Source organism: Schistocerca piceifrons, chromosome 9, assembly GCF_021461385.2.
Source record: "Schistocerca piceifrons isolate TAMUIC-IGC-003096 chromosome 9, iqSchPice1.1, whole genome shotgun sequence".
Classification (NCBI taxonomy): domain Eukaryota; kingdom Metazoa; phylum Arthropoda; class Insecta; order Orthoptera; family Acrididae; genus Schistocerca; species Schistocerca piceifrons.
The window spans coordinates 174630713-174643476 of NC_060146.1; the positions used below are offsets into that span (position 1 = coordinate 174630713).

The window sequence follows — 12764 nt, forward strand, 5'->3', positions numbered from 1 at the left end:
CATCGAAGAATCTTTCTTACTTATGAAGAAATGTGTACCTATAGCAACAAATGCAGCCAATAGTAAGTGAAAAAATGATCAAATTTCACATGAAAAAAATTATTTTGTTATGTTTTTGAACTTCCACTGTTATTATTGTGAATCCTGAGTCCTTCTTGGTCATGCTGACAAAGTTTTATGAATTTATTTGTGTAACTATAGACAGTGGAAATTAAAATGTCCTGTGGTGCCTCTCCTGCTCCAAGTTGGCCCGTTCGACGTCCTAGCCCCCTTAACAACACAAGCAATATCGTTAATCATCAATCTCTTATTTTACATTAAAAGTAACAAGCACTGCACTCGCTCATCTTGTTTGACTGTAAATCTGTTTATTGACAACGAAAAACTTTGTCGATTTCCACTAGTATTAAAGTTTGTCGTGCGTTGTTTCATGACTACTTGACTAACGCCTTGCTGGACTCACATATAATAAGCAGCAACTCTGCATGCATTGCTATTATTAACAGACTTTTAGCCTTGTGTATGAATCGCAACATATCTCACACTCATCAGAAAATAACATTCTTATGTGGGATGTGCCATTTGGAAATGTACCTACAAAGCACGGTGGGTTGCAACTAGCTGCTCTATGTCATTGTCAATCAGAAACATTAATCTAAATCATTTCATATAATACTGACAACAACGCTTTTTGTCAACTACAAAGCAGGGTTACGAAGAAAACAGTTATTTATTTCGTATATTATATATAGTTAAAAGGGGTATTGGAACTTTTCGGATACGCTGTTTATAGACACCTACCACCTAATATTTTGTGCCATTTCGGTAATGTACACAAGTCACCGGTGAGATTCTCAATAGTTTTAATGAAGTTAATTGCTTATGCAATAACCATAACTGGGGGACATCAGCATATAAGTAGTATTTACAGCAGGACAGAACAGATGTCACCCCACAACATACAATGAGAAGAGTATTGGTCTGAATTCTGTACAGTAGGATATGCCTGTGACTACATGTTTTCATTACGACTATGTCGGCCCAGACATAACCCATTGTTAGCAGTGTGTCATGTATGAACGAAAACTTTCATGGCACATGGAGAGAGAGTCGGGATGCTTAGTCTGATAAGTAAATGATAGTCAACTCTTACCTATAAATGGTTCACTTTACATTTTCAGAAACTGTTATCATCTTATTAAAACAAATGTGTTCTGATGTTTGCGAAAGCCTGACTGATCTTCGGCTACTATGTGATTCATCAGTACTTTGACAGAAACTTGGTCGTGCTCTCTATTATCTGAGATGGCTACACCAACCTCAGCAACTGTGTATTCGTATTTTCTTGCAAATCTTTAGGGTATCGAGCTGGACGTAAAGAACATCGACCAGAGAGTAGATGATACTCACGTCAGTGATGCCGCTGTAGCCACACTTGCTGCCATGCTCCATGAGGAAGCTGGCCCCCCTCAGGAGTCCTGTATCTGGTATCAGGTTCCTCCCACGTCGTCCGAAGCCCACTACGGTGCAAAGCTGCTTGAACCCTGGATCTAGCCTGCAATAAAGTGGACATTCACTGTGTGACAAATCTTCAGGTGGTGGTGTTCTGGTCTTCAGTCCAAAGACTGGTTTCATGCAAATCTTCACGATAGTCTATGGACTATTTGAACCTTTTTTTTGTAGTATAGACTTGTTGTCTCTCTCTCCCCTCCTCCCTTTAATTTTCCTCCAAGCCCCCACACTTCATTCGATCGCCAAATTAGCTATTCCTTGGAATCTCAGAATGTACCCTATCAACTGATCCCTTCTTTTAGTTAAGTTGCATTCTGAAGTTCTCTCTCCCCAATTCAGTTCTGTATCACTTCATTAGTCATTCGATCTCTTCATCTAACTATCTTCTGACCTCCCCTGTAGCACTATGATTCAAAAACTGCTGTTATTTTCTCATCTGAAATATTTTTCGTCCAAATTTTATGGTGTTAGGTTACAATCCAAACATTTGGAGATTGACGGTACATTCAGCTAGTGGATAATGTCACATCTAAGCAAAAGAATGCAGGAAGTTTTACTTAGTAATTCAACTCATGTAGTCTACAGAGATAATGCTGACTGGGAGAGGGGGTGGGGGGAGAGATCACGAATGGGGTTCCCCAGGGCTCAGTCTTGGGTCCACTATTGTCCTTCAAATATATGTAAACGATATTTTCTCTAATATACAGCAAGCAAAATTCTTTTTGCGGAGGACGCTAGTATTGTAATCAGTCCAAGCACACATACACCAAACAGAAAAACAGTAAACAAGGTTCTTAAAAGTACCCATTTCTGCGAATGGTTTTACCCTCAATTTTAAAAAGGCACAACCTATTCAGTGCTGCACAGTTAGGGGTACTTGACTTACGATAAGTGTAATACGTCGTGACGAAATAATAAATATGGTGGAAACTTCAAAATTCTTAGGTGTTCCTATTGATGAGAATATTAACTGAAAAAAAACACCTTTTGGAACTCCTAAACAAATTAGTTCAGCGACATTTGCGCTTAGAATCACACTCCTTGCAAATCTTTGGGAGAGACAAATCATTTAGCTGACATATTATGCGTATTTTCATTCATTAATGTCATATGAAATAATGCTCTGAGGTAACGGATCTTTAAGAAAGTTTTCATTGCACAGAAACCTGCTGTAAGAATAATATTTCATTCTCACCCACGATCATATTGTGGATACCTGTTTAAGGAGTTGGGCATTCTGACTGCTTCACTGTATGTTTATTCCCTCATGATGTTTGCCGTAAGCAGTCCTCTAAAGTTCAAAAGAAAAATGATTTGTAGAATTATAATACCAGAAGCAAAAATGACTTTCATTACTCCACATTAAGGTTGTCTTTAGCACAAAAACGGGTGTACAATGCTGCAATAGAAAGTTTTTTTCACTTACCCAGTGATACAAAGCATCTGAAAGACAGAAAAGTAAAATTTGAAAACAAACTCAGAAAGTTTCTACTTGAAAACTTCTATTCTTTAGAGGAATTTATATTGATGTAACGTGTAAGAAGTAGTGAATAGGAATTACTGTCTCACATGTGTATATCTTTTTTTTTGTTATATAAAAAAAAACTTAGAAATATTCAGAATGTAGCAATATGTACAAACTCATTTACGAAGTGAAGGGAAAATTACTATTTCCATATCATTACGATGCATCGTACAAAATGATCCATGGAACATGTAACTAATAACTAATTAACTGACTAACTGGCTTTGGTTCTTAAGAGACCTCCTGACACTTAAGTTTGTATTCTACGTTAACAGATTCCTCTCCCTCTTTCAAAAATGTTTTTCTTCTTAGTACTTCACCCATCGTCGTTATTTTGCTGCCTAAATAGCAAAATTCGTTTACCGCTTTTAGTGTCTGATTTCCTAAACTAATTTCTTCCACACTGCCTGCTTTAATTCGACTACATTTAATTACCCCTGTTTCACTTTTGTTGATGTTCATCGTATAATGTATTTTGTGCGTACTGCCCATTGCGCTAAAGTGCACTTCCAAGTCATTTTCCGTCTGACAGTATTACATGTGAACCGTGAAGTTTTCGTTGCACCTCCCTGAGCTTTGATTCCCTTTCCAAATTTCTTCTCCTTTTTCTTCACTGTTTTAATGATTGACAGACTGAAAAACATCGAGGAGTGGGTAAAACACAACCTTACACCTTCCTCGATGTGATTCTGAACATTTAAGCCCATGGAAAAGTGATACTACACATTCCACATTTGCAGAATACCTCACTGAAAACAAACAACACCACAGGAGGCACATAAACTGATCTTCAGATCCTGAAGTACATACACACAGTATCTACCATTTATTAAAAATAGAAGAAACTCTCCGCATCCAAAAAACTATTACACAGGTCAAAAAAATTCATCAATGGCCAAACAGGGCTCTGCAACAAAATATTTTCAGCACTGTAGGCGAATTATCAAACAACACTCAATAAACACACCACCTACCCACAAATAAACACTAACACACACACATACCCACAAATAAACAATACTCAATGGAATTCAAACTTCTCAGCTGACAATCGTCAACAAGACAGCGAAGCAAATGATTGGCAATAGCTTATGCGTAACGCAAATGTACGGTAGGAAGTCTTCAGCTCATTCGATACATACTCTTGCCCATTATCACAACGGAGATGACTTACTTTCAAATTGAAATGAGCTGTAAACATTGCTTCAAATTTTTGAAAAAATTTGGCACTTCTGGCTTTGCTTCTAGAAAATACACGCAAGTAAAATGAGTAAAGTCGTCAATAAATGTCTAAACATACCTTTTAATATCCTATCAGTTTCGAATAATTGGTCCAACTACATAACTGAATAAATTCTAGTGGTTTGGTCGCTTTTACTTTTCATGTTTTATGTGGATGAGACGTCTGTTTCCCTTCAATACATGTATGACAAAAATTTTAATCTGACGTGTTAGATTTAAAGTTCATTCCGTCGGCTTGCTTCTGCAACTTACGACTATTATCGTAACTCAGATGAACCAACTATTCATCCCATAATTAAAAACGTCTGTGTTGGTGAAACTACATGACATTTAAGTCCCTTTGTATACAATTTAGTGTGTACATGTTTGACTCACTCCTTTGTGCAATGACAAGAGCACATTGTCGTTCTGAAAAATACAAAAACTGCTAGCAAACCTTTTGATCCAAGTTTACGCACGGACAGCAGGTTTGCTGAGGTTTGGAACTGACAAAATATTTGTAATCGTACCATTTACACAACTCATAACTTCAATTTCACCGACACACGTAACATATAGAAAGATTCCAGATTTAGTAACATTGATTTTAATTGAATACGGCAACGTTCTCATGTATTTCAATTGCATGTTGCTATTTTTTAAATGTTCTGTGGCTCCGGAATACAAATGCCATTTAATTTGAGCCAGTGGTGACGAATTTTCATAACTAGTTGCTGACAAACAGTAATTATTCTCTTCTCCATCTTGATCATTAGAAGCTGCTCTTATAGGTTTTTTCTATGCTTTTTTTATTTTAGACAATCTGACGTTTTTTTATGTATATTCAATGTACAGTTATAGAATCGAAAAATAAAACGTTAGTACCTTTGCTGTCTGATTGAATTCTGTTACCAGACTTCGATTTCTGTCCTAAATGCGACAAAAAAACGTCGGCAAGTTAATATAGTCTCCCTTGGGAACATCTTTCTTTTTCTTCTCTTATCCAAAAGTCCATTCTTCACGAAATTTAGAGTTAACTCGTCTGGTGATAGTATTTTTATCATATCCGCCGGCAATGTCAACAACAGATGACAAACAACAACGGTTTCTTCTAGTCTTGCTCCAGATGATCGTAACTCTCTAATTAAATTGTCGAATTGATTAAAATGATCAGTAAGCAAGTTACTTGTTGAGTCAAATTTCGTCAGTAGCAAAAGTTTTCCAAATTAACAACTGACTTGCCGTTCCTCTTGCCTCGTAAACAATGTCCAGCGACAGCCATAGATCAAACGGAGTATCTTTGTCTTTGACATATTCCAGATAATTATCCGCAATTCTCTGTATGATTTGTGACATACATTTTTTTGTCACATTTCCTCAAAATTGCTGGAATAAGTTTATTTTACTTCACGTCTTTGGTCACAAACTTGTAGGTCCCCAGACTACCGGTTTCGGTCACCAATGACCATCTTCAGGTCTGCTTTATTAAAAAAAAAAAAACAAATGTGAATACATAGGACACATTTTTATAAAAACAGACCTGAATATGGTCATGCTGTTGTTGTTGTTGTTGTGGTCTTCAGTCCTGAGACTGGTTTGATGCAGCTCTCCATGCTCCTGTATCCTGTGCAAGCTTCTTCATCTCCCAGTATTTACTGTGAACTACATCCATCTGAATCTGCTTAGTGTACTCATCTCTTGGTCTCCCTCTACGATTTTTACCCTCCACGCTGCCCTCCAGTGCTAAATTTGTAATCCCTTGATGCCTCAGAATGTGCCCTACCAACTGACCCCTTCTTCTTGTCAAGTTGTGCCACAAACTCCTCTTCTCCCCAATTCTATTCAATACCTCCTCATTAGTTATGTGATCTACCCGTCTAATCTTCACATTCTTCTGTAGCACCACATTTCGAAAGCTTCTATTCTCTTCTTGTCCAAACTATTTATCGTCCATGTTTCACTTCCATACATGGCTACACTCCATACAAATACTTTCAGAAACGACTTCTTGGCACTTAAATCTATACTCAATGTTAACAAATTTCTCTTCTTCAGAAACACTTTCCTTGCCATTGCCAGTCTACATTTTCTATCATCTCTACTTCGACCATCATCAGGTATTTTGCTCCCCAAATAGCAAAACTCCTTTACTACATTAAGTGTCTCATTTCCTAATCAAATTCCCTCAGCATCACCTGAGTTAATTCGACTACATTCCATTATTCTTGTTTTGCTTTTGTTGATGGTCATTGCTGACCGAAACAGGTAGTCTGGGGACCTACAAGTTTTGACCATAGACGTGAAATAAAACAAATTTAGTCTACATTTTGGGGTCACTGTTCCATTCGTTACCATGTCGCAGGTTGTTCCAAATTGCCAACTGCGCGTTTTTCTTTGCGCGTACTTCTGCCTTATCATTCTCTTCAAATACGACCATTCCAGGATATTTTATTGTGATGAATTCCATCAGATCCATCTCATGCAAAGTACCCCAGTTCTAAATTCCCAGTTTCTAAAATTGGTTCCATCGAACAGCGGAATTTTATATTTCTCCACCTCATCAACCATGATCAACAGTGAAGTAGCATCCTTTATATTATACAAGTGAGTTATGTGTCCTGTAAATCAGCACAGCCTTGGGCCCATAACGTTATAAATCTAGAGAGCTGTGGGCATACCTCAGGCACACGAATTATCAGTTTACTGGCATTAATAACGATTTATCAGATTACCTTCAAAAAACTTCTATTTACTTCTCAATAATCCCAAGAAACTGTAACAAAACACATATCAACAACAGAATAAAAAAGGAAAAAGGAAAATACTCCAAAAAATTAATAGTTGTGTGGAGAGATCTGAATTGCAACTCTCAACATAAATGTACAGTGAAAAGTGCGTGTGACCCAGAGCAGTGAAACAACAACAGAATTCACCAATAAATTTGAGAAACATTATGTAAACTCTGTTACAAAGGCACAACACAGTATATGAATAGCGTATCATACGAGACAGTTTTTCAAAACTTAAAACTAACGACGTTTTATTGGTGCCTTGTGATCGCTTTAAATGTAAAAGAAAGGACAAAGACACATTTAACAGCAAAATGCTAAGGAACAACAGCTGCTTTTTTTATCCGAATGCAAAGTTTAGCAGTTATATTAAAGGCAAAAAATTCAAAATACACATTGCCACAACATCCCGTAGTTACTTATGATCTGCTCTATCAATATAAAGTTGAGGCTGATTTCGTTTTGACAGCCACAGGATATAAATAGCATTATGGAATATCAAGAGCTTCAAGAGGTCGAAACATCTCTGACACCAGGGACAGGATCCTTTGGGGAGTAAAAGCGGAGATGATGATGATGTTGGTTTGTGGGGAGCTCAACATCATGGTCATCAGCGCTCGTACGAGTTCCCAATCTTTCCATGTCCAGTCTCGCGACGTCTCGAATGATGATAAGATGATGATGAGATGATGGGACAACGGAAACACCCAGTTCCCGAGCGGAGATAAACTCCGACCCCGTCGGGAATCGAACCCAAAAAGGCGGAGATGAACAGTGCGTTCTTGACGTTGTAACGGCGTGGCAGTTCTGTAAGCTCGCTCTATGCAATAAAAAAATTCATGTCTAATTTCATCATACATCATTCACTAGTGGTTCTCGTACACCTTAGTACCCTATTTCCATAGCCTAATGTATGTTTTACACATTATATATGAAGACTCAAAGAAACTGATACATCTGCCTAATATCGTGTAGGGTCCCCGCGAGCACGCAGAAGTGCCGCAACACGACGTGGCATGGGTTCGACTATTGTCTGAAATACTGGTAGAACGAATTGACACCATGAATCCTGCAGAGCTGTCCACAAATCTGTACGAGTACGAGGGGGTAGAGCATCACGTTTGCAAGGCATCCCGGATATGCTCAACGTTCATGTCTGTAGAGTTTGGTGGGCAGCGGAAGTGTTTAAACTCAGAAAAGTGTTCCTGGAGCCACTCTGTAGCAGTTCTGGACGCGTGGGGTGTAGCATTGTCCTGCTTGAATTGCCCAAGTCCGTCGGAATGCACAATGGACATGAATGGATGCAGGTGATCAGACAGGATGCTTACGTACATGCCACCTGTCAGAGTCGTATCTTGAAGTATCGGGGGTCCCATATCACTCCAACTGCACTCGCTCCACATCATTACAGAGGCTCCACCAGCTTGAACAGTCCCCTGCTGAAATGCAGGGTCCATGGATTCATGAGGTTGTCTTCATACCCGTACACGTCCGTCCACTCACTACAATACGAAACGAGATTCGTTCGACCAGGTAACATGTTTCCAGCCATTAGCAGTCCAATGTCCGTGTTGACGGGCCCAGGCGAGGCGTAAGGCTTTGTGTCATGCAGTCATCAAGTGCACACGAGCGCACCTTCTGCTCCGAAAGCCCATATCGATAACGTTTCGTTGAATGGTTCGCACGCTGACACTTTTCGGTGGCCCAGCATTGAAATCTACAGCAATATGCGGAAAGGTTGCACTTCTGTCACATTGAACAATTCTCGTCAGTCGTCATTGGTCCCATTCTCGCAGGACCTTTTTCCGGCCGCAGCGATGTCGGAGGTTTGGTGTTTTACCGGATTCCTGATGTTCACTGTGCACTCGTGAAATGGTAGTACGGGGGAATCCCCACTTCATCGCTACCTCAGAGATGCTGTGTCCCATGGCTTGAGGGCCGACTATAGTACCACGTTGAAACTCACTTAAATCTTGATAACGTGCCATTGCAGCAGCAGTAACCGATCTAACAACTGCGCTAGACACTTGTTGTCTTATACAGGTGTTGCCGACAGCAGCGCCGTGTTGTGCCCGTTCATATATCCCTGTATTTTAATACGCATGCGTTACCAGTTCCTTTGGCGATTCAGTGTGTAACGGCTTTATTTCTGTCACCTATATATCGATCTATGTCGAAAGGGCAATTTCGAGAAACGATATTATTAACCCGCAAAAAAATTCTTGTTCTCTGGAGAAGACGCACACGCACAGATTTGTAGTCTCTGCCGATTCCGTATTTTAAAAAAATGGCTCTGAGCACTATGCGACTTAACTTCTGAGGTCATCAGTCGCCTAGAACTAATCTAAGGACATCACACACATCCATGCCCGAGGCAGGATTCGAACCTGCGATCGTAGCGGTCGCTCGGTTCCAGACTGTAGCGCCTAGAACCGCACGGCCACTCCGGCCGGCTCCGTATTTTAGAACCAATTTTCTTGCAATAACTTAATATCTTGGAAGCATATTCGGCCGCCATTTTCTTAGGCACTGGCTACTGTGAGCATCTTTGAACGCATTTTTTGTTACCGCTTGCCATAGTTACACCACGGAATAACATAATATGCCATCCTTGTAATTGAATGCTAAATTACATTATGGTTTGGGCAAGCTAAGCTCACACCAGGACTAGAACTAAAGCTGGATTTGTCCAGTAAAACATAAGTATAGGGTGAACATTAAGGAAACCGACAAACTACAGGGAAACCGACAAACTGCAGGGACGGGTCCTGATGCATCGTTGCCACAACAGATGGCACTGACGAATGAACTTTCCTCTGACCACGTGCTGTGTGTTCCTTGTGTGCTGCAGGCTGTGTGATTGACGCAGGGTTCTGTAAAGAGGAGTGAGGACAGAATTCCTATCATTGAGATTGTCTGGTGCAAAAACCATCAACACAATCGTTCCTGTAGAGACAAATCCACCGCTAGTAATCCTTGCACTCATTGGAGGTGATAGGGATAGTAGAATAAATATCATCGTACTTCACGTTACACCGCTATGGCCGTCCTATCACCCTCACCCCCACCCTTAAGTACCTTGGCGTCACCCTTGACCGTCGCCTCTCCTGGACCCCCCCATCTCCGGACAATCCAAGCCAAGGTACGCTCCCGACTCCGTCTCCTCAAGCTCCTTTCTGGCTGTACATGGGGTCTGGACCCCTACACCATCCTCGACACCTACAAATCCCTCATCCGCCCTATCCTCTGTTACGCCCACCCTGCCTGGATCTCCGCTCTCCCTACCTTTTACAAATCCCTTCAGATCCTAGAATGCCATGCTCTTCGCGTAGCCTATCATATCCGTCTCCCCTCCCCCACGCGGATCCTGTATGGCCTTATCCCATTGCCCCACCTCCTCCTTTCCCTCGAACGTATATGAATCCTCTACACCTCCCATAATCTAGATCCCCCTCACCCGCTTGTCTCTCCCATCCTCTCCCACCCCCGTCCACTGCCGCGCCTGTATTTCCACGTCCTACCTGCTCTCCATCTCCACTCTCCTTACCCTCCCCCAAGGAGGCTTCCACCAGCTCCCCCTCCCTGATGATGCTCTCATCCCCTCCATCTACCCCTCCTATCAACTTTGATCCTCCTCTTCCTGTGGTTTTTTTCCCTCAGGGCACCCTCTCTCCCTTCTCTCCCTCCTCCTCTTCCTCCCCCGGCTTCCCCTACCCCCCATACCTTCTTTACTCCCCCCATCTCCTCTGCCACTGGCATCCCCACTCTCCCCTCTCCCTCCTCCCCCACGTTTCTCCCCTTTCGGCAGGTCCCCGGACTCGCACACGTTAAGTGGACATTACTGTGCCAGAGATCATCGCCATCGGTTTTGTGTGTGTGCCGTTGTGTTTGTGCTTCAGTGTCTTTGGCGCCCACGCTCCTTCGTTCACGTGTGTTATCTAAATCATCAGCGTTTGTGTACAGTGCTGACAGTTTTCTTGTTTTTCTTTGCATGTGAACAGCTTCATGTTTTTGAATTACTATGTCTACTGTTTTTTAAACACTGTTATGTTACTTTTGTGCCTTCATTTTTTTTCTCTCTTATTGTACTGCTTGTGGCTGAAGAGCGGAGTAAAGTTGCCGCTGCCAGCCCACCTTGTATGAGGTGCAAAATGACAAAGAAAAAAAAAAGCGTTCACCGCCCCCCCTGACCACCCCCCCCCCCTTTGCTGTGCCTCTATTGCTGTATCCCTCCCTCTCTCCACCTCCACACCCTCCATCACCATCATCAGGGCAATTTCCAGTGCCTCCCCCTCCCGGTTGATGAACTTCGAAGTGACATCTACCCTTCCTTCCAACTATAACCTGGCCTTGTTCCCCTCCCTCCCCAGGGCTCCCCTTCTCCTCTCCCCTCCTTCTCCCAGAGCGGATTTTCCTCCTTCCCCCCTCCCCCTGAGCCCTTGCACCCCATCCTTGCCTCTTTCCTTCCCACATCCCTCCCTACCTGGCCGTCTTCAGAGCGCCCCCACTCATCTCCCCCCTCTCTACCCCTCCCTCCCTCCCTTCTTCCGGTCTCCCTCATCTCCTTGCGCCTGGCAGATCCTCCACTTTGATCATCGCCAGTGTGCCACGTCAGTGTTGTGTTTAGTGCTGTTTCTCTTGTGCATCGAGAGGTGTGCCTTTATTTGTGTGCTGGCCTGGTACTTAGTGTTACTTTCAGTGTTTGTTATGTGCTACACCATCCAACGAGACTTTTATGCTCCGGTCATACTGCGCCTTGTGTTCTTTTAATTGTCCCAGTGTGTAGTTTTTGTGTGTGCTACTTTTTTACGGTTTTTATAGCCATTTTACAGTCGCCCCTTTTTTGTCTATTGTCTTCCACGACGTCCCCCCTTTTTTATATCTACACTCCTGGAAATTGAAATAAGAACACCGTGAATTCATTGACCCAGGAAGGGGAAACTTTATTGACACATTCCTGGGGTCAGATACATCACATGATCACACTGACAGAACCACAGGCACATAGACACAGGCAACAGAGCATGCACAATGTCGGCACTAGTACAGTGTATATCCACCTTTCGCAGCAATGCAGGCTGCTATTCTCCCATGGAGACGATCGTAGAGATGCTGGATGTAGTCCTGTGGAACGGCTTGCCATGCCATTTCCACCTGGCGCCTCAGTTGGACCAGCGTTCGTGCTGGACGTGCGGACCGCGTGAGACGACGCTTCATCCAGTCCCAAACATGCTCAATGGGGGACAGATCCGGAGATCTTGCTGGCCAGGGTAGTTGACTTACACCTTCTAGAGCACGTTGGGTGGCACGGGATACATCCGGACGTGCATTGTCCTGTTGGAACAGCAAGTTCCCTTGCCGGTCTAGGAATGGTAGAAGGATGGGTTCGATGACGGTTTGGATGTACCGTGCACTATTCAGTGTCCCCTCGACGATCACCAGTGGTGTACGGCCAGTGTAGGAGATCGCTCCCCACACCATGATGCCGGGTGTTGGCCCTGTGTGCCTCGGTCGTATGCAGTCCTGATTGTGGCGCTCACCTGCACGGCGCCAAACACGCATACGACCATCATTGGCACCAAGGCAGAAGCGACTCTCATCGCTGAAGACGACACGTCTCCATTCGTCCCTCCATTCACGCCTGTCGCGACACCACTGGAGGCGGGCTGCACGATGTTGGGGCGTGAGCGGAAGATGGCCTAACGGTGTGGGGGACC

General features: G+C 42.7%; 1 protein-coding gene across 1 annotated transcript in view; it reads right to left on the minus strand.

Moving 5' to 3' along the window:
* Window positions 1-12764, minus strand: part of LOC124716825 (mast cell protease 1A-like) — a 74808-nt gene that overhangs the window by 21881 nt on the left and 40163 nt on the right. Inside the window, exon 3 of the mRNA XM_047243378.1 lies at window positions 1411-1555. Within this exon, the coding sequence (XP_047099334.1) occupies window positions 1411-1555 (145 nt within the window). The remainder of the gene's footprint in view (window positions 1-1410; window positions 1556-12764) is intronic.